Source organism: Leptodactylus fuscus, chromosome 11, assembly GCF_031893055.1.
Source record: "Leptodactylus fuscus isolate aLepFus1 chromosome 11, aLepFus1.hap2, whole genome shotgun sequence".
NCBI lineage: Eukaryota > Metazoa > Chordata > Amphibia > Anura > Leptodactylidae > Leptodactylus > Leptodactylus fuscus.
In genome coordinates, this window is record NC_134275.1 from 50,180,861 (window position 1) to 50,206,538 (window position 25,678).

The 25,678-nt window shown below is 47.4% G+C and overlaps 1 protein-coding gene across 1 annotated transcript; it reads left to right on the forward strand.

Moving 5' to 3' along the window:
- SAE1 (SUMO1 activating enzyme subunit 1) lies at positions 1–25,477 on the forward strand. Its single transcript, XM_075260118.1, has 9 exons — positions 1–176; positions 1,986–2,097; positions 3,975–4,148; positions 5,811–5,953; positions 11,210–11,309; positions 18,480–18,585; positions 23,842–23,986; positions 24,790–24,859; positions 25,128–25,477. Exons 1-9 carry the CDS (start codon positions 85–87, stop codon positions 25,218–25,220), a joined length of 1,035 nt encoding a protein of 344 aa, XP_075116219.1. The 5' UTR covers positions 1–84; the 3' UTR covers positions 25,221–25,477.
- Positions 25,478–25,678: the final 201 nt, after the last annotated feature.

Below are 25,678 nucleotides of genomic sequence, written 5' to 3' on the forward strand. Positions count from 1 at the left end.
CTGGTCCGGCGAGCGGGTAGTGACGTCGGCTGGCCCCGCCCCCTGTTGTCGTCCATTCATTCGGTGTGTGTGAACCGGGAAAAGATGGTGGAGAAGGAGGAGACGGTGATCAGTGAGGAGGAGGCCGCGCAGTATGACCGCCAGATCCGCCTGTGGGGGCTGGAGGCGCAGAGGAGGTGACTGGCTGCTGTGTGTGAGGGAACATGGACGACTCCATTGCAGGCTGTTCACATTACTACTGCTATGCACAGCTCTCATATCCGTTTATATGTATAGGGGGTGAATGAGTCCCGGGGAGGAGGAGGGGGGCCCTTTATTGTGATGGGGAGGAGGGGGGCCCTTTATTGTGATGGGGAGGAGGGGGGCCCTTTATTGTGATGGGGGGTCCTTGCACTCGGCTACATGTACATAACGTGTGCTGTCTACAGGTCAGCCATGAATAACACATGGATTGCTATCTATGGTATACACTGACCCATATCGTGCGGCTCTTCAGTGGGGCCCGGACTCCGTAGTGTACGGGGCCACTTGTGTAGTTTTTTGCATTTCTGCAATTGAGGATAAAAGGTTTTGTGGATTAAAGAGGTTCTCCAGCTTCTACGGGTCCATCCCCGGCAGTGCCACATCCTCGCCGTCCCCTTGTGCAGCCTTGGCTCGGCTTTATTGTACTTGCTGCTCCTTTCTGTATCCCTGTTGCTTGCATGCAGTGAATCTGTGGACGGACTACATTTCCCAGGATGCATCTGCTTTATATCACAGGTAATAAGTCCCTCCCACGTCCAAGGTCACATGATACCTCTGGGATGTTTGGTTTGCACACTCACTAACCTTTTTCCTCTGTGAGCAGCAGAGTGAGAGTCGGCAGATGCATCCTGGGAAATGTAGTCTGTCCACAGAGTCACTGCCTGGAAATAACAGGGATACAAAGAGGAGCAGCAAGTACAATAAAGCCAAGCCAAGAATGCACAAGGGGGCGGCGAGGAGTCACCACTGCTGGGGATGGATCTATTGGAGAATCCCTTTAAATCTAAGGCCTCGTGCACATACACCTATTTTGATCCACAGTTTTGAGTCTTTACACCGGGCTCCGCACACGGCTGTAGTTCTGTGTGCGGGATGAGTTGACGAGCCGCTCCTGTCCGTGTCTGCACTCCAGGCTCAGTCAGTGAAAGCCATGGATACCGACATGAAGACTAGATTTATTAACCCCTACAATGCCCTGCGGAAAATGGATTCCGCACCGCTAGCCGTGACGGATTGCTGATGCAGTGCACTGATATCTTGATGCGGCACTCCGCTCCGGATTAGGCCAGAATAAATGGGAGAGAGCCTCACGCCCCGGCTGAGTCAGCCGCAGAATCCGTGGGAAGACAGGTCATCTCGCTACTAGCTAGCAGAAAAAAGAAGCGAGCGGCTCCCATGGAAGTCAGCGGGAGCCGTTTTGGTGGATTCCGCGTCAAAATCTGCTGCTAAAAAAACTCAGTGTGACCTAGCCCTTAATGACCCCCTCTGATTTATCAGTGCTTTGCGGTGACTGAGGCATGGCGGCCGTGTACTCCAGTACTAACAGGGGATGTCTCTACGTCTAGTCAGTGCTACCCCATAGTCATGTCCTGGGTACAGAAGACAGTTTCATGCAGATTTAAACTAAAGGTTATAATGTGAATGAGACCCAAGGGCCACTGGTTGTTGTCACCGACTAGCCCTGGAACCTCCGTCATCACACACAACTCAGGACCACTAGATCAGTTTTTGGCACAGGGCCCGGGGTTGGAAGGTGCGTAGGGCCCGGCACTACTCCTTTTATCTTTATGGCTCTTTACCTGGGTATCCCATAGAGATGAATGGGGCAGCAATGTGCATGGACGTCCTGATGCTCTGACCCCCACTGATCATCGGGCTAAGGGGAGAGCGTCCGTTTTTATTTCTTACACCCCACAGCATTGATGTCGGTAGTTTGACCCCTTTCTTAATCTTCTCCCTAGGCTCAGGACATCTAAGGTCCTTCTGGTTGGGCTGCGCGGGCTGGGGGCTGAAGTGGCGAAGAATCTGATCCTGGCCGGAGTGAAGGGGCTGACCATGATGGACCATCAGGAGGTGGGCTCGTAATAATATGGGCTTTATTCTCTCCTATATCAGTGACCGATTCCTCCGTGTGAACCTCGTCTAATAAACTCCTCATAAACAGAAGAGCCAAAGCAATACCAAAGTGACTGAGCTCACAGAGCACACGCCGGGATAATGAAAAAACCCTCTATATTTACCCCAAACGTGGTTAAAAATATCCAACAATAGTGAAATCTCTTAGTACAGGGGGGGAGGGGGGTCTGTAGACAGGGGCCGGTGTCCTCTATGGTTATGGGTTACTTTTATAGCTGGGTTTAGACTTCTTGCTGTATGTATTTATAATTATTAGAGGTGAGCGAACACTGTTCAGATAAGCCGTTCCGAACAGCACGCTCCCATAGAAATGAATGGAAGCACCTGGCACGGCGACCGGCCGCTGGCAAAGTGTACATGCCAGGTGCTTCCATTCATTTCTATGGGAGCGTGCTGTTCGGAACAGCTGATCTGAACAGTGTTCGCTCATCTCTAATAATTGACCCTGATATTTATTGACAGCCCTTCCTCCCTCATATATATATATAACTGGGTTTAGACTTCTTTGGGGGCGTTCAGGACTCTTGGCGCTCTCCGGTCTGGGCGCACTATTTGTTCCTCTACCATTATTATTGTGTCCTCTGAGGGTTTAGTCATTTTCGGTAGTCTCCATGGAAGTGTTTCAGATACTGAGAACAGCTAAACAATGGGGAGGAGGGGGGGGCTGGCGGTCCCCTCCAATCTGATATTGACTTGGACTTATATGGGACGGCAGTGGACAGCGTCCTGCGGAATACGTTGGCGATATAAGAGTCAGATATGTAATAACCCCTTTTAATGCTTTCCTAGACACATAAGAGAGATCGGAAGGTCTCTAACCCATTTCTGCCCGTTGCTGCAGTCTGCAGCAGCAGCGACTGCAGCGGCAGGCAGAAATGGGTTAGAGCCAGAGGCCGAACACCCCAATACTCAATAGGCCCATCCCCCCAAATATTGCTGCAAGTGACTTTATATATCCAGAAATGGTTTATTACGTGATGCCGACTGGAGTGAATGGGTAATAATTCAGAGATCATTAGCATTGGATGGTCGGCCCCGTCTGTGGTCCCAACATGGGGTGTTACTTCTATCCACCACTAGAGGGCACTCTTAGATTTTGAGTGTTGACTGTAGTCGACCATTACAGCTGCAGTAAAGTATTACCGAATTGCATAATCAGCGATTCCCTAAGATATTGTTGTTAATGGAAACTCTCCAATAGCAAATCCAGAAAATGGGCCGGAACGGAAACATCAAATTCCTCGCCGCTTCCTGAGCTTCAGGATATTGTGCACACAGTCTTGTAGGCCAAAGAAAAATCACTTTACTTCTCCTTTCATAAAAACTTATTTCTGAGATGATTTTGCCTCTATATACAAATAGTAATCTGGTGTTGGAGATATAGCAACGATCCCCTGAACCAATGAGATGGGCATAGAAAGGGACGCATGGGGGTGGGTGGGGGTCTGAGCTTGCTGCCGCTCTGTGATGGGGTCCTCATTATTGGGGGTAACATGTAAAGGGTTATTAAGTCGGATCTGCTGCGTTTCCGCAATATGGTGCTAGGCTCACATCTACGCAGATTCCATCTAAAATGGGCGGAGCGATAAATCGTGCTCATAGGACTCCATTATAGTCTATGGGGTCTGTGGGTAACTTTTTTTTTTTTTTGGACCGTCTCTCTGTCTTTTGGGTACCCATGTCAACACGCACTAATGTTAGCCTTATAAAGGTCCTGTATGTTGGAGCTGCAGATTGAAGCTGATTGTATTATTGTTCTGCAGTCCCCCCGTGTAGTGCTTATGTTGTGTATTAACCACTGCTTGTGTTTTCAGGTGACTGAAGAAGATTCTCGTGCTCAGTTCCTGATCCCAACTGGATCTCTTGGTCGCAACAGAGCATTAACCTCTCTAGAGCGGGCGCAGAATCTCAATCCGATGGTAGAAGTAACCGTGAATAAAGACAACATTGAGGACAAGAATGAAGATTTCTTTAACAATTTCGATGCAGTGAGTGTAACCTACTAATCCTATCAGATATACAGTGAATGAAACGCAACATCACAGGGAGGGGTGATGGCAGATGGGGGGGGGGGGGATTATTTTATCAGAGCAGAGAGCCTTTGTGCTCTGGCGTGGACTCCATCATGTAACACTCAAGCGGTTTCTGGTGTCCGTGTGCACTGACACTACAGGGTATATGAGAATTTGCAAAAATTAAATCTCCTGATAGCCGTCAGACACCTCCTCTTTCCACCATGTTCTTCCAATGTCTCAGGAAATACTATGTTAAGCAGCAGAGCTATGAATCTTCCCTGACTCGCACAGCATGTCTGTGTTGTATGTGCTTTGTGCAGAATCTCCAGTGTATTTCTGTAAGGTATTGCTAAAAGCTGACAGGGAAGAAGTATCACAAACAGGAGGCAAGGGAGACAGACTAACACGGCATCACCTGAGAGACCCCGACGCCGTATCCAAAGCTAGTGGACAAAAGTTTGTCTCTGATCCGCCCTGTAGATGCTAAGCACGTGTGGAGATTACACCCCTATATCTCTACAAAGCCAGAGGCACCATGGGAGAGGTAGGCTACATTAGGGAGGGGGAGGAATAAAACCCATAAATGGCACATCAGCTAAAACAGATATCCAAAAGAGCCTCCGCATTACTCTGTACTATACCCTCGGCTGCTCTAGAGGACTTGTTTAAGGAAGGTTTCTAGACGCATTGACTGCTGAGCGCCTCCGGATTATGGTCTAATGGGTTTATAATGTCAGTGAATGTGATTTCCTTATCAGTAGTAAAGGTTGCACGTCAGTCCCTTAATGGATGCAAAGAAAAGCTGCATATGAGACCTGAGGAGAATAAGAATTGTGTGACGGGCGGCCTCCGTATAGAGAGAACTATAGCGGCTGCTCACTGTTAGGAGAAGACACCTTTACTTTCCAAGTCCACACCGTGCAAGTGTGAACAGGGACGCCTTTCTCCTTAACGACAGCCCACGACTCCCTTGTTAGCCCTGTGCCAGATATTTGTGTCTAGGTGGAAGTAGAGAGTAACAACAGGAAGCTGCCTTGGGGGGGGGGGGTGTCATATTTTGTTTGCCCAAACAGTACAAGAAGAATTCCTTGAGCCTTGTCTGGGTTGTGCTTTACTATGTGCAGGATCTCACTGCAGAGATTATGAGGGAAACCTGCAGGAGCTTCTATGTATCGTGCAGATGAGGTCCGAATTTTAACAGGATTGTCCCGTATATTATGGGATATAACATTCTAGCTAATGCAGCTCTGGAATATTCTGGTATTTTACTAGGGTCACTTTGGAGCCATTGCTAATATTGCCTGCACAGTGAGCGGCTGCTCTTGTGCTGTGTGTGAATAGGTCACGGCATTGATTTGCTGTTTCCCGGGATCAGGACTGATGGTAAGGGTTGGTGTATACAATACGACATGGTGGTAACCCGTAATACCTGCTCTGTGCTCATGCAGACGTCACACATGGTTTTTACATTTGCTTGTAGCCTTGGAAATTATGAAGTGGTTGATAAAGTGACAGAGTAATTTTGGAGACTGTGGTCCCTGCTGTGGCCTCCGCACCATCGTCTGGCAGGGATTCTCCATATTAGTTGTCTCAGACTTGTCATTGATCCATCTTTTGTTTGCTCTTTGTTTCCAGGTTTGTCTTACCTGCTGTTCCCGGGACCTTCTGGTGAAAGTGAACCAGATCTGCCACAAAAAAGGCATCAAGTTCTTTGCGGGGGACGTCTTTGGCTATCACGGATACATGTTTGCTGACCTGGGAGAGCACGAGTTTGTTGAGTAAGTTGATTGATCCTCTCGGGCTCCCCTAATCTCCCTCCCCGTAGTATACCTGTAGTGTACTTGTCGTGGGTTTTTTTCACTGCTATTCGCCTCTCCTGGGCTCCAGCACGACTGGCTGTTGTCTTCAGGTCTTCTGAGCGACATTAGGGGTGGCCTGTAATTGGTCTTCGGTGGTTACACGGGACACGCAGTGTTGCAGCACAGGCGGAGGATCTACCTATAGATATACACACCGATCTCTGGTCAGTGTGTATCGCTGTCACCCATTATCTCTGCATGCTCATTTGCCCTGGGGGATGATGGGCCCCTGGAAGAAAGTCCCAAACGGTCCTCGTCTACTAACTGAACCTGCCCTGTTAGGGTCACAGTGGCAGATGCTTTATTGGCTAGTGGAAGAGAGAATCGCGCTGCTCCATTATGGGCAGATTCAGCCTGAACCTTCCATTAAAGGGATTCTACCATTAAAACCTTTTTTTTTTTTTGTGGATAAGACGCCGGAATAGTCTTTAGAAAGGCTATTCGTCTCTTAACTGGTCTCCACTGCGCTGTTCCTTAGACATACCGGTTTTTACTGGTATGCAAATAAGTTCTCTTGCAGCGATGGGGGCGTCCCCACCGCTGCCAGAGAAGTGTCTCCAAGCGCCACCTCCTTCTTCGTCCGCAGCGTCATCTTCAGTGGCTCGTAACTTCTAGGCCTCGGGCCTTGGGCAGAGCAGGTGCACAGGTGACGGGAAAATGGCCACTTGCACAGTATTGTTAGTGCCCATTTTCCTGTGGCCTGTGCAGTCTGCTCTGCTTTGCTGGAAGTTACGGGCCTGCACTGGAAGAAGACATTGAAGATGACGCGGCGGACGAAGAAGGAGGCGGTGCTGGAGACACTTCTCTGGCAGCGGTGGGGCCTGACCCCATCACTGCGAGAGAACTCATTTGCATACCGGGATTTCTAAGGAACGGTGCAGCGGAGACCACGTCTAAAGGTAAGAGACGAATAGCCTTTCTAAAGCCTATTCCGACGTGTTATCCACCAAAAAAAAAAAGTTTTAATGGTAGAATCCCTTTAAGGGAATGAGAATAGGAAATCTTTCTGCTGGTGGTAGAAGGTCGGGTCACACTGCAAAATCCGCCATGTCAGTTATTGGGGTTCTCTGTATGTAAAGCTGGGTCAATCATTTGTGTCTCATTCTAGTTACACAAGTGAGCCGAGACTGAGCCGTGTGTTCTAACGTGAGATCAATGAGGGGTGCAGCATGGGGGGGGTGTTTCTCATGGAACCGCTCACCTAAATGGGTGAATCAATGACCTGATTTGCAACAAAATAGAGCCCAGCACAGAAGTTGTTGTCTGAATAGGCTCTTACTTAGTAATCTTGTACTTTACAGGTGTCATCTTTTAACCCTTTCCCGACATCTGCCGTAATAGTACGGCGGATGCCGGGTGTGTAACTATGGCGACCGCCATAGCCACCGGGTGTCTACTACTTTACGGACCAATCGGAGGCATTAACTCCTCCGGCGCCATTTTCCCGGTGGCGCATGGGCGCCGCCCTTTTTGTCGGTGATCACCGGCTCCTGGAGCAAGCTCCAGGACTGACGTCACGTTTCCATGACAGCCGGGAGTCTTGTAAAGGCTCTCAGCCGGTCTGCAGTCTCTTTCTTTTGCAGGCTGGTCTATGCAGCCTGCAAAAGAAATGATGTTTTTTTGCAATGCATTAGCATTGTAATGCATTGCATTAGTGATCAGACCCCCTGGGGTTCAACACCACTAGGAGGTCTAATAAATAAAATAAAAAAGTAAAAAAAAAAAAAAATTTAAAATTCAAATCCCCCCCTTTCCCTAGAACACATATAAAAGTAGTTAAATACTGTGAAACACCTACATGTTAGGTATCCTTGTGTCCGAAATCGCCCGCTCTACAAATCTATGAAAATATTTTTCCTGTACGGTAAACGCCTTAGCAGGAAAAATAGTCAAAAGTGCCAAACCGCCATTTTTTCACTGTTTTGATTCTGATAAAAATTTGAATAAAAAGTGATCAAAGCAATAACATTTCCCGAAAATGGTAGAACTAAAAAGTACACCCGGCCCCGCAAAAAAGACGCCCTATGCATCCCCGTACACTTACGTATAAAAAAATTATGGCTGTCAGAATATGGCGACTTTTAGAAAAAAAAAAATTTAACACCGTTTTGGATTTTTTTTTAAGGGGTTAAAATGTAAATAAAACCATAGACATTTGTTATCCCCAGAATCGTAACGAAACACAGAATATAGGGGACAGGTCATTTTGGCTGCACAGTGAACGCCATAAAACCAAAGCCCGTAAGAAAGTCACAGAAATGCATTTTTTCTTCAAATCCACCCCATTCAGATTTTTTTTTCCAGCTTCCCAGTACATTATACAGAATAATTAATGGTGGCATCATGAAGAAAAATTTGTCCTGCAAAGATTAAGACCTCATATGGCTCTGGGAGCAGAGAAATGAAAAAAAATTATGGGGTTTAGAAGGAGGAGAGTCAAAAACGAAAAATGAAAATCAAAAAATGCCATCGGCGGGAAGGGGTTAATACCAAGACTGATATGGGCCGCAACCTGGAATGAGAATTAGTTTAGGAAATGAGGTTCCCTGGAGTATTGCCAGCATGACATGAGACCTGTCCTATTAGCCCCCAGTGACAGCCTGATGTCCAATCCTATCCCAATATTTACTCACCTGCAATATGTTTAATTAGCACCTTAAAGGGATTGTCCATTTGTAAGGCTTGACTTCTCACATGGCCTTTTAGGATGACTTTAGCTACCTAGGGGAAGTTTCCCAGAATCTCCTTGAAGACGTTGCTCTGAAGCTGTGACTTTTGGCCGTTTCAGAATGTTCCTGGAAAGTACAATGGGGAATAACTGATTTTACCGTGAAATGATGGACATTAGATGGGTTATGCCTAGAGATGAGCGAGTACTATTCGAAACTTCCGTGTCGAATAGCACGCACCTATAGGAATGAATGGAAGCGGCCGGCACGCAGATGTTGCCGGCGGTCGGCCGCGTAACCACCTGTATGCTGGCTGCGTCCATTCATTCCTATTGGTGCGGGCTATTCGACACAGGAGCTTCGAATAGTACTCGCTCATCTCTAGTTATGCCATGTTCACAGTAGGGATGTGTCTCCATTGTTTGGGACCTTTGCCTCTCTGCTGTTCGGGTCCTCCAGACTGTTAAACCCTCAGTTACACACAGAGGCCGAGGGATCTCCATTGACTATAATGTCGGTTTTAAACTGAAGGAGGTGGAGAAAAAAAAATCCTCGATGGTTTTTGGCAGACTGTTCGCCTACTTGGCTGGGGCTGAGCCTCAATACCAGATTTAACCCATGGACAGTATTGTGGCTCGGCTTCCTCCAGTCTTTTCACTTGTTTGGTGCACCCAGTATCTTACTTGTCTAAGACCATTGCACACAGGGTTGTTTCTGGTGGGGTTGATGCCGGGGGCGCTGGCTGCAACGTTAAGCTCATTTTGCATTACACTGAATCGGGTGCAGGATGACTCTGTAACACACAAGGCTTGTTCACTGTGTCAGTCTCTACAGCTGCAGATTTTATTTTATAGTTTGGTTTTTTTAATTTTAATTTTTTTTTGTGTGAAGCGAAATTTTTATGCATTAAAAACACAAAAATCAAAATGTCGCCTCCTCCGGTTAGAAAACGGTAAAGTGTTTGCAATGCAGCGAGACGGAAATGTAAAGATGTTTGTTCTGTATGGGCCGAAACTGGATAAGCCTAAAAAGAGGGTCATCTGGTACAACCCCTAAAGTCACTCAGTACATGAGCCGCCTGACGTCCTGTCCCCTGATGTGCTAGCTTCTCTGTTATCAGCTGCTCACACCTTCTCCTCTGACACCTGCAAAACAAATCGGATCTTGCTCATTTATTCCTGACATGTGGTTGTGAATCGTTGTGCGGACCAGGAGTCGATTCCTTACAGCGGTCGCCGTCCTCGTGTCATGTGCTCAATGGCAAACGTAGACTCTGAGATTATTGTGACAGAGTAGTTTGGGCGCTTGGCACTTGCTGTGTGTCCAGGTTGACACTTGAAATTTGCTGAAGATATTCAGTCCTGGTTATATAGGTGACATTAGCACCATCTTGGCATTTACCACCTTCAGCTGAAGCCATATAGTCCCATTACCCCATATAGACCCATTACCCTGGGTTCACACCACGGCCCGGACTCCGTTTTCAGGTTTCAGTCTTCTGCATGCAGAAGACGGAAGCCTGTCAGACCGGGTCCGGCCGTGAGCGCAGGTGAGCGTTTTATGCTCTCCGCGACGAAACAGTTTTTTTAAACTGGACACAAAGTCCTGATGTCCGACTCTGTCCGGTTAAAAAAAATCGGTTTTGCCGTGGAGAGCATAAAACGCTCACCAGCACTCACGGCCGGACACTTTTCAAACCCATTCATTTGATTGGGTTTGAAAAATGCCGGCAGGTTTCAGTCTCCTGACCAGTTTCAGACAGAAAACAGAAACCTGTATAAACAGAGAGCGGGCGCAGATGTGAATGAGCCCTTACCCCGTCTAGACCCACTACCCCGTCTCCATTAGGTGCATGTGAGCCTAGGCCTACCTCACAGCTAAGAAAAGGGAATGGACTTGCTACAACATCAATGTCCCAAAATCCAAACTTCGGGGTCTCCGGTCTCCCATGTTGCAGCAGCTTTCTGAAGTTCGGGCAGTGCAGTGCTGTTACCTTTCTCATTGTAACGCTCACCTAAAATCTGTGGCCTTGTTCAGACTGTCACTAATACCTTGGCCCATTTTTGGACTTTAAGGACCCATTTCTATTCAGGCAGAATCCTCTTTCTGAGACACCGCTGTGGCTGTGAATTAGGGCAGATTTAATAATTAATAATAATAAATATTAATATTATTTTTCGCATCTTGCGCCAATCTTTCCATTCGATTATAAACAATAGGCCGCAGAATCTTCCAGTGATTTTGGGGCAGATAGAGATGTGAGTGGGCCCTAAGCAGACCAAGTGGAGGAGGGAGTGAGATTCCCTATGAATAGCACAGGATTACCTGGTTGTTTGGATCCTAGGTATATGTGTAACTATACGGGACACTGACACTGGGGGTTTCTTCTATAATCTCATTATTCTGGGAGACATTTTGTCTTCCTGTCGCATGCATTTTATATTTTATTTGCTTCCTGACTGCAAAAATGAAAATAAATGACTGAACTTTACAATGAACGTTTTAGGGAGAAGACAAAAATCACAAAACCTAGTCAGGAATCTGAAGACGGCCCAGAAGCGAAAAAGCCCAAGATTGACTCTACAGAAAGCACAATGATCAAAAAGGTAAGGAGCGATCTATCTGCTGGGCCTTGTTCACATTGCTGCTCCGGTCGTCGCTGCTTTTTCTAGCCACATCCATAACGTGGCCAATGAAGAGACCCCGTCACTATTAGGGGGTGTTCACTCTTGCGCCCCTGTGTCATTCCACTGGGTTTCCATCCTTAGTCCCGGAGATACCGGACAGGGGACAGCTTCCCGGCGGTCAGTTTTAAAAACCCATTCGTTTGAAAAGCAAACCCAGTGTCCGTATGTGACCGCTCCGCGGGGAAACCGGACGTGCAGGCGGAGTGACAAAGGGCGCACGGGCGCAAGTGTGAACGCCCCCCTAGTAATGGCGACCATTGCAGGAAATCTATGGTCTTATACCCAATCCAGGGATTCTGAGTTAATAGATTGGGGGGGGGGGGGGGGCGCAGCTCAGAGTTTTATTTATTTCTTTATTTAAATGGGATAAACAAACAAAAGGTAGAAAATGCTTAAATAAATAAACAATTTTTTTTATTAACTATACACAAACAATAGATAACATGTAGGGCAAACCCAGCGTATAGAGGGTATGAATAGAATGAAATAACAAATGCTCCGATAAACTGAAAATTTCTGCATAGGCAATCTACATGTTATATCCCTGACCCACATCACATTGACTCCATGGCCATTTAAACACTATTCAGAGCAAGTGCATAGCGTAGTAACATGAGCCAAGATGCGATGTGGTAAGAAAAGTATATTCAAGTATATTATTCAATGCTAGGAAGAATCAAATAGGTATATAAATAAGTCGAAGGATGACACACCAAGTGGTTCAAGAGCATAAGGAGTAGTAAGTGAATAAGATCAGGAGTTTACATACCCATGGGTGGAGAGTACAAAATGCTGCTGGTCGGCCCGCACACCTAACCCCAAAGCACGTTTCGTTTTCGGAAGAAGGCTTATAGCCGAAACGTGCGTTGGGGTTAGGTGTGACTTATTTATAAACCTATTTGACTCTTCCTAGCATTGAATAATATACTTGAATATACTTTTCTTACCACATCGCATCTTGGCTCATGTTACTACGCTATGCACTTGCTCTGAATAGTGTTTAAATGGCCATGGAGTCAATGTGATGTGGGTCAGGGATATAACATGTAGATTGCCTATGCTGAAATTTTCAGTTTATTGGAGCATTTGTTATTTCATTCTATTCATACCCTCTATACCAGTGATGGCGAACCTATGGCACGCGTGCCAGAGAGGGCACGCAGAGCCCTCCATGCTGGCACGCGTGCGGTCGCCCGGATCGCTCACCAACAGGGAATCCGGTACAGGATTCCCCGTTGATGAGCGATCACTGCCTTCAGTTGTATGTGCAAATGCACATACAGCTGAAAGCTGTCAGGGTAGGCCGCGGATCGCGCGACCGCGGCCTACACTGGCTGCAGAGTTTGACCTCTGCCCCGACGCGGGCGCGATGACGTCATCAGCGCCGCCAGTGACAAGAAGGTGGATGCCGGCGGCTCTTCAGGGGTGAGTATGAGAGTGGCTCACTGTGTATATGATGTTGGGGGGAGCGCTTATAATACTTGGTGGGGTGTATGATACTGGGGGGAGTGTATAATACTGGGGGGGCTTATAATACTGGGTGGGGTGTATAATACCGGGGGGAGTGTATAATACTGGGGGGAGTGTATAATACTGGGGGGAGTGTATAATACTGGGGGGAGTGTATAATACTGAGGGGGCTTATAATACCGGGGGGAGTGTATAATACTGGGGGGGCTTATAATACTGGGGTGGCTTATAATACTGGGGGGTGTACTAAAGAGCATATAATACTGGGGGGGGGCCTATTTATAAGCACACAATACTGTGTGTGGATGCCACTGTGGAGCATATAATCCTGGGGGGGGGGGGGGGGGGACACCTACTGCGGAGCATATAACACTGGGGGGCTACTGTGGTACTGTGGAGAATATAATATTGTGTGGTGGGCCCACTGCAGAGCATATAATACTGTCTGGGGTCCCCTCACTATTTATATCACACAGTATCTGTTTTATAGCAGACGTGATATTAGTACAGGATGTAAGAATATTACACGGTAACTATAAAACAGATCCTGTGCGATGTAAATAGTGAAAATTAATTGTTCAAAGTACCAAATGCCGAGACCTTTACATTTCAGTACAACGTTGTTTGTATTATTGAAAGCTCTGTAAAGCCCCACATGACTGTAATTTTTGGTCAGTAACTGTCCGCAATTGTGGATCCGCATAGTATTAAGTCTATATTGTCGTGTTGGCACTCCGCAAAAATTTTGAGGGTTTTGGGTTGCAGTTTGGGCACTCGGTCTCTAAAAGGTTCGCCATCACTGCTCTATACGCTGGGTTTGCCCTCCACACCTACCTGTTGGTAGATGTTTTTCAGTCACCTTTTAACATGTTATGTATTGTCTGTGTATAGTTAATAAAAATTTGTTTATTTAAGCATTTTCTACCTTTTGTTTGTTTATCCCTTGTTATGGTTTTTTGAAAATGCGTTAATGTGATGACCTTACAGTGGGAACTATACGTTATTTGATTTAGGTTATTTGATGTACCCTATCTTCATGCTTGTTTATATATTTATTTATTTAAATGTAGATTGTGAACCCCACATAGAGCTCACAATGTACATTTTTCCCTATTAGTATGTCTTTGTCTTTGGAATATGGGATGGAAATCCATGCAATCATGGGGAGAACATAAAAACTCCTTGCAGATGGTTTTTTGCCCTTGGTGGGATTTGAACACCAGGACCCCAGCTCTGCAAGGCTACAGTGCTAAACCCCTCAGCTCAGGATTTTAATCCACTTTGATTATAGTAAGGAGAATATCTCTCGCCCCATCCTTCATTGTACAGGCTGCCATTGATTCCCGGGTTCAATTTCAGGTCATGTGACTGCTTTTTCTTGGGACTTTTCAGATGAGTTGGAATTGTCCAAGGCAAAGAATCTCTTTAAAGGGAATCTCAGGGATTTGGGACATTAAACTTACCTGCAGGTCCTTATGGACTGGGGGGTTTTGCTTCCCAAATCATCCTGTTGTAAAGCAATTCCCTGCCACAATAAAAAAAAAAAAAAAAAACCCAAACCCTTTATAACCCTCCACCGCCACTGTACTGCTCGCAACTCTGCTGTTCTTCAGTGAAGCCCGAGGATTACACCTCATCCTCACAGCTCACACCCCGAACCTCCGGCACATCCGCACTGACCCCGGGGTGCATGTCCTTAGCCTCACTGATGTGCCAGCGTCAGGAGCACCAGAGAGGAGTCCGATGAGTCTCTTCAGCTATCTCGCTCTAGGGAAGTATAAAGGGTTATTTATCTCATTAATTGTGGAAACGGATGGATCTCCAAGAGGGCGACACTCCAATCTATAAGGACCCGTGAGGGAGGGGGGGCGTTAGTGTCCCAAATTGTCTCTATCTATCTATCTGTCTGTCTGTCTGTCTATCTATCTATCTATCTATCTATCTATCTATCTGTCTGTCTTATTGATGTCTGTGTAAATGGATCAGGTGTCCATGGGGATGAGGGTCAGTCAGTTGGATTTCGGCAGCATGCGTTTCTTTCACTCATGGAGATGAGCCCCTTTCTCCCCTCTCCTAGTGTAATACACATGGATCACTTTGGCCGAGTGTGCATGTATATTAGTGTATATTAGGGAGTTCAGTAGGATAGCCGCTGGCTAAATGTTTGTACGCTATCTTCAGTATATGGTCAGCTTAGTGCACAACTTTGGAAGTTTAAGGTGGGGGGGGGGGATACCCTGGTGATTGGGGTACTGACCATTGGGACTCCTATCACATGTATGCTGCTCTGATTCCTGCCTCGCATTTCCATGAACTTGGTTATTTCCAGCACTCACATGGGGTGACAGGACCATCTAAATAAAAAGACAACAATCCCTTGTCTTGTTGTATGTGCCAAACCTGCCGTGGTTACTAAGGGGTTAAGATGATAGCATTCATTTTCTGCTAATGAGGGGTGGTCAGTAAGCAGGACCCTGAGGGGCCAGACCTGCCGCTATAGGGTCCAGGGTCCCCATAAGAATCTTTCTATAGACACCTTGAAAGTTTCTCTGATTATGTCATCTCCTCCGCTGCCGAGGACGGAGCCGCCCCTTACATTAATTTATTCCTCTCTGACATCAATTAGGACGCCTTAGGTGCTGACAAATGCTTAAGTGTTGCAGATGGGACTTCATTTTTACTTGACAGACTTTGCAAAGTGATATATTTAAATGAGAGAAGTGCACGGGGGGGTGTGAGGATTTATTCCCTCCTGGAGATCCGAGCGCAGCCTGGAAGAATACAACGCCGCCGGAACATTCTGCAATTTACTTCTTGTCTCAGCGGGGCCTGAACTCCCTCGATACTAAGACGCATGAAAAGACTGACAGTCTGGCGGAGCGCAGCACATTCACCTTGTTATTGCCGGAGTCCAGCTTGGGGATTTTCAGGGGTGACATCATTATTAAATTCAGCGGCTCTGCGCAGGTCATGTGATGGTGTGCTGTGGGAAAACCCATGATGCATTGTGGCTGCTATAGGGGCCCTCCGCCTAAAGGGGTATTTATGGGATAACTCATAAAGATGGAGGGGTCCCAGGAGATGACTCCAGCGTACAAGCTTCTCTATATCCCTATATAAAGTCTTCGGATGTTGGTATTGCATATGGTTTTTTTTGGGTGTGTGTGTGTGTGGGGGGGTCCCACTTTAGGCTTAGGCTCCACATCACAGAAAAATTGGTACCAGCAAAAAAGTCCAGGCCCGGCGCTGAACATATTCGGCTGTGCTAATCTCTATAGGAGTCTCTTTCATGGTGTTCTCCAAAATCACCAGATGTAAAAGTCCTGCGCGCACTGCATGTTCCATCAGCGGTTCTAGTTGTAAAAGGCCGACGATCGATGGACCCCTTTATAGTCAATGAGGGGTTCCGCCAGTCTCCATATGTCACTGCAGTTCTAATCCTCTACAGCCTGATGCTGGGGTGAACCAAGCCTCTACCGGGTATCGCAGCCCAATTATCTTGGATGGGACTGAGCCACACAAAAGCCATGTAAATGATGTACAGAAGCTGTTCCCAGGGAGGGCCTCTACCGAACCGCTAATCCTGGGAAACCCTTTAACATTCACTTTGACAGGGTATGAAATGGGCTTTGTGTCGCTCATGGCGCCTCCCCTGCCCACTGGTGGTGTTGGGTATTGCAGCACTTTAGTAGCATTCTCTATAGGCACAATAACTGTGATTCAGCTTTTGGATCATAAAGCAGCCATAGTTTTCTATAGCCTGACAACCCCTTTAATGCTCCGTTGGTGGCAGATGACTTGGCCGCTTGTTGCCCGGTGTTGGTTTCCACTTCTCTGTGACTTCCCTAACGCAGGGACGTGCAGATGCCAAAACTTCTTCCCTCATTTTGTGATCAGTTTCCATCACCAATGTATTAATCGTCTTGTCATACGAGAGAGTCTTATTAGTGTGTCTGCCCGTCTTGTCTAGTCAGAAGCCTCCTTTATTTTTCCTCGTTACCCCTGACATAGATTCCCCTTTCCCAGTCAGGCGGATTGTGTCTCGCCTGGTAATGTCTGGACCAGTTCTGCTCCAGGCCGCTGTCTTCCACAATAGGGCTTCACTTTACTTCCAGCAGACCTGTGGTAAGACCCCGACTCTGAATTCAACAGACTTCTAGTCATAAGGTCAGAATACCTGAGGGCAGGTGGGGGCAGGGACAGGGGCGGCTTTGTTGTATCTGTGGGATTACATCAGCGCAGGTCGAGAGAAGACCCGTCACATATGAAAGCTAAGCGACCCATGAGAGATGGTCAGATAAAGATGGGTGCGCTGTTTGATACAACCTACAGCTGTGAGTACTGGGGTCCGGACTCTAGAACCTTACAGATCTGTCCTATCCTAGCTGTAGAATAATACGCACACAGCATGATCAGCCGCCATTAAAGTCAGTAAGAATTGCGATTTTCCCCGCCGCAGAAAGTGATGTCATAATACAAGTAGGATATGCAGTTACATATGACGAGGGGACAATGGCAGAACCGTCATACTGTGCATGAAGATACCCCCTGAAAGGACCCCTGGTTGTATCAGCGAGGCATCAAGTGATTGTAACCTTTGTGACACATCCTAGTCATCGGAAGGCAAAACCCTGGACTTAAAGAAGGTGTCCGGGCACAAAATAGACCGGGGAGGTGGAAACAAAACCCTCCTCACCTGTCCTTGGTGCTCTAGTGTCCCCCGGCGCGGTCCAGTCCTGCTGAGACTCCTTCCTGGCTGTGACATTTTGGATCCGTTCCAGAGACCCGCGGACATCTCAGGTCGTAACGTTGTGTCCTTAACTGACCTGCTGGAAGACATCAATGGTCTGGACCAGGCGCTGGGAGACATTGGGAAAGGAGAATATAATATATAAATATATATTATTTAACCCTCCCCTGACCTATTTAAAACATAAAACATTTGCCCGAACAACCCCAATTCTGTGTGTAGCCACATTCTGTCCAAATCAGGAAAATGGGCCGATCCCTGAGCTCTTGGTCTTTTTGCCCTGTTATCTATTTACCTCCCTGCAGAGAGTCCGACCAGGCGCATCCTGGTATTATATAGGCGCCCCTTAACAAGTACTGTGTTATGCTTCCTTTACCCTATGGTGGCGCTACAGAACTCTTGCTGCCAGGTTACCCCAAAGATTACTGCAGATTTAGAGGGGCCCGGGCGGGGAGCCTTCTAATAAAAAATGGTTTCCGAACGAGACAACCCCTTGTCATTCATTGACTGTTGCTTTCGGATCGAACGATGCGCTGAGGGTTACCGCTTACCGCCTTGTTCCTCTGTCCAGGAATTCATCGCGCTTGTCAAAAAAATTATTGTAACTGAATAAAGTTTGCTAAAAACAAAGTCTAAGAGAAAGTAGAGCACGATGTCCTCAGCCGCCGGAACGCTCGTCTCATTATCCACAAGTGACATTGCAGCGGCCCCAATCAATGTTCTTCTCGCTGTCTAAATGTTTTAAAGAGAGGGGAGGGGGGCCGCCAAGGGGAGGGGGGCGGCTGCCTAAAAATGACAGTCAGCTCAACTTTTCCAGAGAAAACATTCCCAGCGCGACTGAAAACTTCTCCGCTTTTTGTCCTTGTCAGAAAATCGAGTTCTGCCAGTTGAAGGACGCCCTGGAAATCGACTGGAACAGCGAGAAAGCCAAAGCTGCGCTCAAGAAAACGCCGGCCGACTACTTCCTATTCCAAGGTAAAAATTTATAATCGTAGCGTCTGAAAACCAAACTTTACAGCAAACGGATGTCATGGCGGAGCCCCCAATGCTCCGAAACTACTAACCAACAAGGTAAAATCATGGCGGGTGGGCAGCGGGATAGACTGGGCCGTAGTAGTCGTTCCCTGGATCGGTGGGGGGAGGGGGGTCTGACCTCTGTAAATGTGAGGAGATCTGTAATACTACACAGTGCACAGAGCCTGCAGCAGATTGTGGGGTGACTGATGTGGGACCCCTACTAATCAGATACGCGTGTATCTATGCCAGTCAGGGAAGCTGCTGTATAAAGATGGCCGTGCCCGGTAGATTGTGGAGGGGCCATGATGGCGAGATATTATTCATACAAATGATCCAACATCAGCTATAAATAGAGGGAGAAAATACAAAATTCAGGAAGTTTGCACAAATTGTCTGCCCAGAAGAGGAGGATCGGGACGTCGCTCGGACACATTGGTGACTGGATTGATTATATTTCTATTTCTACAGACAAATCCTGCCTAAGCCTCTGTTCACATTATGTTTTGTACATCCGTTTAATGGACACAAACAGTTTTTTGTTTTGTTCATTCATTAAGCCGATGTAAAAAAGACTTTATCTGAACCGAGTCTAACATGTCTGTATCTAAGCACATGTATGTTAGCCCCCCACCAAGCTCGGACGTGCAGCAGGGGGTGTGGATGTGTGTGTGATGGGACATGTAGTGGGGCGTGTAGCGGCGGGACGTGTGGCTGTGTGTGTGTGTGATGGGACGTGCAGCGAGGCATGTGGCTGTGTGTGTGACGGGGCATGTTATGGGATGTGTAGCGGGACGTGTGGCTGTGCGTGTAGCTGTGCGTGTGACGACTGGGCGTGTTATGGGACGTGTAGCTGTGCATGTGATGGGACATGTAGTGGGGCGTGTGGCTGTGTGTAGCGGGATGTTTGGCTGTGCGTGTGACGGCAGGGTGTGTTATGGGATATGTGGCTGTGCGTTTGATGGGACCTGTGGCGTTGTGTGTGTCGGGGCGTGTGCCCGAGCTGCTCTTTGTGGTTCTCCTGGGACTAACAGGAGATGAGGATTTTTTTTGCCCTTATTTATAAAACTTCCTTCCTGCTGCCGTCTGCCAGGCCCACTCCACCCCCACGTGGCAACTGGACACCGAAACTGAGCTGAAGGGTGTCCTTGTGCACTTCAGGGTGTGGTTTGCACCTGCTCTGCTATTCTGGGTCCAGGCTGGACATTCCTCTCGATCCTCAGCTCTGTGGACATTTACCAGCAGGTTCAGGCATTTTATGTCCTTAATGTGGGGCCGTTTCCTCTTAAAGGGTAATTCCCAATTCAGTTTTGAGTAAAATCCTGGTGGTGTCTACAAGGATGGGGTCCCCCAGGCCCGGCAAGCTCGGACAAGACTCTAAGTGCAGGAAACCTGACAGAGCGATGTCACCGGTCCCCGCACCATCTGTCCTACAATCTTGTGATCCAATCAAAATCTATTGGACTTTAAGAAATCTGTGTCGGCCCCATAGACTTTGTGAAGTGACAGGACGCCCTCAATGATCAGACACTTATCACCTGTCCCGTGGGCTTGGAGCGGACCTTACCGCTTTCCTCTGCATTATGTTCCTCCTTAATTGTTCCTGGAAATGTGTAAATAGGTTCTCTCTGATATTTTCCTTGTGTATAGGATTCACACCGTCCTTCCATTTTTGTTCACATGGAGTCTTTGGGGACAAACCCATTGATCAGCTCAGCTGCCAGTTTATAAGTTTCCAGGAGGAATAACACAGTAGCGCCATTTCTAGCAGCTGATCTGTGGGGGTCCTGTGTGTCAGCCCCCCCAGATACCTGCTGTAGATTAGCTATTCTAAGGGTAAAATGGTTGTATAGCAGCCAAACCTCCCCTAATATATGTATATAGACTATGTGGGATCAGGCTGGGGCCAGGCAATTATGATCAAAATCACTACTAATCGGGAATTTTATCGCGATTCCGATTAATGGCGATTATTTAGTTCATGCCCCTTTTACAGTATGAGTTGGGTGAACCTCACAAGATTCATCCTGGCAGTTTCATTTGGACCAAACAGCCGAACTGAAACTGCTTTTATATTGGGGGGGGGTCTTCAGACCTGTGAGTCTAATGATTGGAGGCCGAGGGATGTGATCGGATGGAACGCGGTTACTCGCCTCTCCTGAGGTCTGATGTCAGGGAACGCTCAGGCCTGTAAATGGGCCTCAGTGGGTCACATGGGGTTGTGAGGCGTAGACGCTGCGTTATTTTTCGGTTACTTGCTTATCTGACTGCTCCATGCACATTAGTAGTAAAGGGCCTCTCGTGCGTTCACTTTGTGTCGCCATGTGCTTGCTGAGTCTATACTGCCTTTAGCATGCTGTGGCGATTTCTGGGTGCTCGCGTTGTGCTCCGCTCATACATTGTCACTGGCGTGCGCTCCTCATTGCCATAGCTGTGGATATCAATGTACTTGGCATGGAAGATGTCGCCATGAAAGCCTGAACTTGTCCACGTTGTCTAGATGTTCGCAGCCGACCTCTCCTCTCCAACCTGACCAGTCTCGGGGTCCTTTCACGTGGACTGACTGAAAACAGATTCTGTGGATTTGGCAAGATCTCCAGTCCTCCCATGTGCTTGGCCCGCACTCTCTTCTGTGCATTGTGTCAGGTTGGGGATGGTTTCGGTGGGTCAGGACCTGCCCTTTGAGGAAGATGAGCCAGAGAAGCTGCTGTTATTTTTGGCCGCTGTCGCCTTAGGAGAAGTGATAACACAGATGCCCCCGCTCCCTCCCAGCTCACGCTCTTACTTTATTTGCTTTGGGCTTGTGTCTGGAATTTTTTCCTACTTGAACAATGAATATTATCCAGGTCACTGTAAAGATGAACACAAGGAGTGAGAAAGCGATGTCCGGAGGAGACATGTTACACACCCGGACAAAATTGTTGTTCCCCTCGTTTAATGAGAGAGAAACCCACAATGGTCCCAGAAATAATCAGAATCTGACACATGTAATGTAATAAGAAATAAAAATTTTCTGAAAATGAAGAAATGAAAGTCAGACTTTGTGTTTCGCTCCTGACACGGCCTGGACAGAAATGACGGTTCCCGTAATATTTTGTTGCACCTTTTGGGGCAATCGCTGCAATCACGACGACTTCTGCCCCTCTCAGCAGGGATTTTGGGCCCCTCCTCTTCCCCAGTTGTCTCGGGGTGAAGGGTCTTCTCCAGACGACAGGTTTCAGCTCCTTCCAATAGGATTTAGGTGCGGGCCCATAGAAGCCCCTTCAGAATAGTCCAATGTTCTCCTCTTAGCCATTCTTGGGGGGTTTAGCTGTGTGTTTTGGGTCATTATCCTGTTACAAGACCCAGGACCTGCGACTGAGACCAAGCTTTCTGACACTGGGCAGCACGTCTCTCTAGAATCCCTTGATAGTCTTGAGATTTCATTGTACCCTGCACAGATTCAAGACACCCTGTGCAAGATGCAACAAAGCAGCCCCAGAACATAACAGAGCCCCCTCCATGTGTCACAGTAGGGACATAACAGAGCCCCCTCCATGTATCACAGTAGGGACAGTCATCTTTTCAGGATAGGCTTCATGTTTCCGGCTGTGACCATAGAGCTGATGTGCCGGCCAAAAAGTCTCCTCTGTCCATAGTATATTGTCCCAGAAGCTTTGTGGCTTGTCAGCATGGGGTTTGGTTATTACTTGTCCGGTTCTGGTTATTTCTGGGACCATTGTGGGGGTTTCTTTCATTAAACGATGGGACCAACAATTGTATCTACGTGTGTATGTCTCGGGACCTTACTGCTCCGTCATCTGCATAGATTACACTTCAGGAATCCATTGAGCCCCCCTAATTCATAGACCTGGGAGTGGTACAAGAGCTGCATATAAAACAACTTCAGTATATAATCTCGGTACCTGCCTTTAAGGATCTAGTTGTGACTTTTGTTTGTCCCCTGTCTTGTTATTGAGGCAGTATGTAGACTTGTATTTTGCAGTGGCTGTTTTCAGTGGCACAGTTTTGGGGTACACAATCTTTTATGGGGTCTTGTCTTTTATGCTCTGGGCTCTTACAATTGTTGGGGTACCAAGTCTTTCTATTCCATGGAGAACCATTGTTCAAAAATAAACTATTTTATTGAAGGGCTATGAATTGCGTTGCAGTCTGGCGTATCTCCTGGATTATTTCCGGACTGTGGCCCAGCATGGCCGGTGGGGCAGACACTGATATTAGACCTTTGTTAGGCTCCTCTCATAGATTGCAAGCTCCTGGGCCCTCACTCCTATTGTTTGATGCTAATTCATTATCACATTGTAATGTCTGATGTCGTCTGCTCATATGCCCTCCGATCTGTTGGCGTTATATAAAATAATAATCATTCTGGGCTGGGACACCGATGGGCTGACGGAGGGGCCGTAGATTCTGCTATTACTACAGATGTTTCTCCAATTCCAGCTGGTGCGGCCACTGTCCGGCTTCTGCATGTGATTTCCATGACGTACATGTATGACTGAATGTGCCCTAATACATCAGAGACCTGGAATCTGAAAGTGGTAAAAAAAAAAAAAAAAAAATGTAAATCTCTGCTGAATCTGAAAGTGTTTGTATTGTTACCAGTAGGGGGCAGTGTCAGTCCTCCACTCACTGCCTTTTGTCTGTATTGTTACCAGCAGGGGGCAGTGTCAGTCCTCCACTCACCGCCTTTTGTCTGTCTTGTTACCAGAAGGGGGCAGTGTCGGTCCTCCCCTTGCTGCCTTATGTGTTGTGACCAGCAGGGGGCAGTTTCGATCCTCCCCTCGCCGTCTTGTAGACAATCCTGGCTGGTCTGGGGTAGATTATATCTGGGCAGAGGGCCTACATGTGCAGGGTCTCTCCTTCCAGGATATGGGGGGGGGGGGGGGATCTTCTCTGTTGATGGCATTGCTGCAGTTCTCATTATTGTCGTCCCGTTACCCCCCCCCCAGTCTATATTAGAGGCACAGCCACACCACTTACCTCTATGGGATTGCCCCTCCTCTATGGCCGACCCTTACAGTTATACATCTGCTTTACTGCTGCGCCATTTGTTCTTGTGACTGATCAAACATAGACTGCGGATCGATGAGGAAACTTTAGAGCGGTCTGTACATATCAATGCTCCGCACAAGGGACTAAAGTCATACGTGGGGGGGGGGGGGGGGTAATCTGTGACATGACGTAACTCCTGGCCCCTTCTTCATATCTTCACAGTTATAATGAAGTTCCGCACTGACAAGGGAAGAGACCCTCAGCCTAGAACTTTCCAGGAGGACTGTGATGTCTTACTTCAGATCCGCAACGACCTGCTGGACTCCTTGGGCGTTAACCCCGATCTGCTGCCTGAAGACTTTGCGAGGTAATAAAGCTTGTGTCTGTCTGAGCAGAGGGACACAATCCTGGCGAGGAGATGTCACAAGATCTTCTGCAAAGTTTCCCTATTGTGGGCGCTGATTCTTACCGTAGTAGCTGCTCCTTTCTTGGTGTCTGACCCTGGAGGACCAACAGCTCACAATTACATCCTAGTAAGACATGATATACACTGTTGTGGCACTGCGGGGGTACGGAGCACTCACTGTGGGGTCACAGCAGCAGCTCCAACAACAATCGGCACAGAAACTAACTCTATTTAAAGGGGTTATGTCACCAAACTTCTTTCTCCCCTGTCCTGTGGAGAGAGGGGGAGAGTGATCACTAAGACCCCAATAGATCCTGGCAAGGGGAGTATTTTCTGCCCTCACTAGTGCTGTACGTCAGCAATCTCCTGCAATGGTGTGGGGTGAGAAGAGGGGATATGCCTGCCCTTCCAAGGTTTCGGGGTCACTTGGACGTTTCTTCAGTATAATATTATATTATAATAAAAATATATATATATATTATAATTTTATTTTATTTTTAACCCATAAAAGCCCAGAGTTTTGGAGTTTGAGGCTTGGTGGTCTAGGGTGGTGATAGAATTAGTGACCGCTCTCCTGGTGGTCTAGGGTAGTAACTTCTGTGGTAGTCTAGGGTATTGGGAGTATTTGTGACCGCTCTCCTGGTGGTCTAGGGTAGGGCTCATACCTTGATATTTGCTTTCCAGCTGGTGCTATTGCTGATCCCTACAGTTTGGGCTCCATTCGGTTTTCTGATGGACATTCATTTGTCTGTATCTTTCCACAGATATTGCTTTTCAGAGATGGCTCCGGTCTGTGCAGTTGTCGGAGGCGTTCTGGGCCAAGAGGTAGTCAAGGTAGGTGTTGCTCATCCCGCCAGCGCCTTTGCTCTTGTATCTCAGCTGTACCTCTCAGTGTATCTCAGCTGTACCTCTCAGTGTATCTCAGCTGTATCTCCGTGTATCTCATCTGTATCTCTGTGTATCTCAGCCATATCTCTGTGTATCTCAGCTGTATCTCTGTGTATCGCAGCTATATCTCTCAGGTGTATATCTGTCAGATGTATCTAAGCTGTATCTTTGTGTATCTCAGCTGACTCTTCACCATGTTCTTCTCCTTGTCCAGGCTCTTTCTCAGCGAGACGCTCCACACAACAACCACTTCTTCTTTGACGGGCTGAAGAGCAGCGGAATCGTTGACTGTTTGGGCTCCAAGTAATGGCTGAGCTTTGGTCCTCCAGGTTATGTTTGGGGTGGGGGGTGTCAGCAGATTTGTGACATTCGGACCAATAGAACTGCTCATTTTAGATCCATTCTCTCCCGGTTCTTGTTGGGTCAGTCCCTGGGTGACCGCGCTGCCATGTAACGCGCGCACTTGAAGCTCCAAAGTCCTTGCTAGTCCAATGAATTCACCGGCTTCAGCCTGAAGATGCAGAAAGAGGATCTTGGTGACCGCCGGCTACTGCTAGGGGGAACCCCGAATGTGATTGTCAGGTTATCGCCATGTCTTGACTTTTATTTCTTTTTTATATATTTACCAAGATTATTAAATGTATTTTTCTTGTTCTGAATGTTTTTGTTAATTTTCAATAAAAATTCTAAAAACAACTTAAGAGTCACCATCAGTAAGATAACGGATATAGATCTGCACATCAGGCAGTTGGTGCACTGGGGGCG

What these genes read in the sequence shown, in the direction of transcription:
- SAE1 (XM_075260118.1), top strand. Translation starts at nt 85, where the DNA reads ATGGTGGAGAAGGAGGAGACGGTGATCAGTGAGGAGGAGGCCGCGCAG. An exon ending in CCATGATGGACCATCAGGAG is followed by an intron (nt 2,098 to 3,974) that starts GTGGGCTCGTAA and finishes TTGTGTTTTCAG; the next exon opens with GTGACTGAAGAAGATTCTCG. An exon ending in GGAGAGCACGAGTTTGTTGA is followed by an intron (nt 5,954 to 11,209) that starts GTAAGTTGATTG and finishes TGAACGTTTTAG; the next exon opens with GGAGAAGACAAAAATCACAA.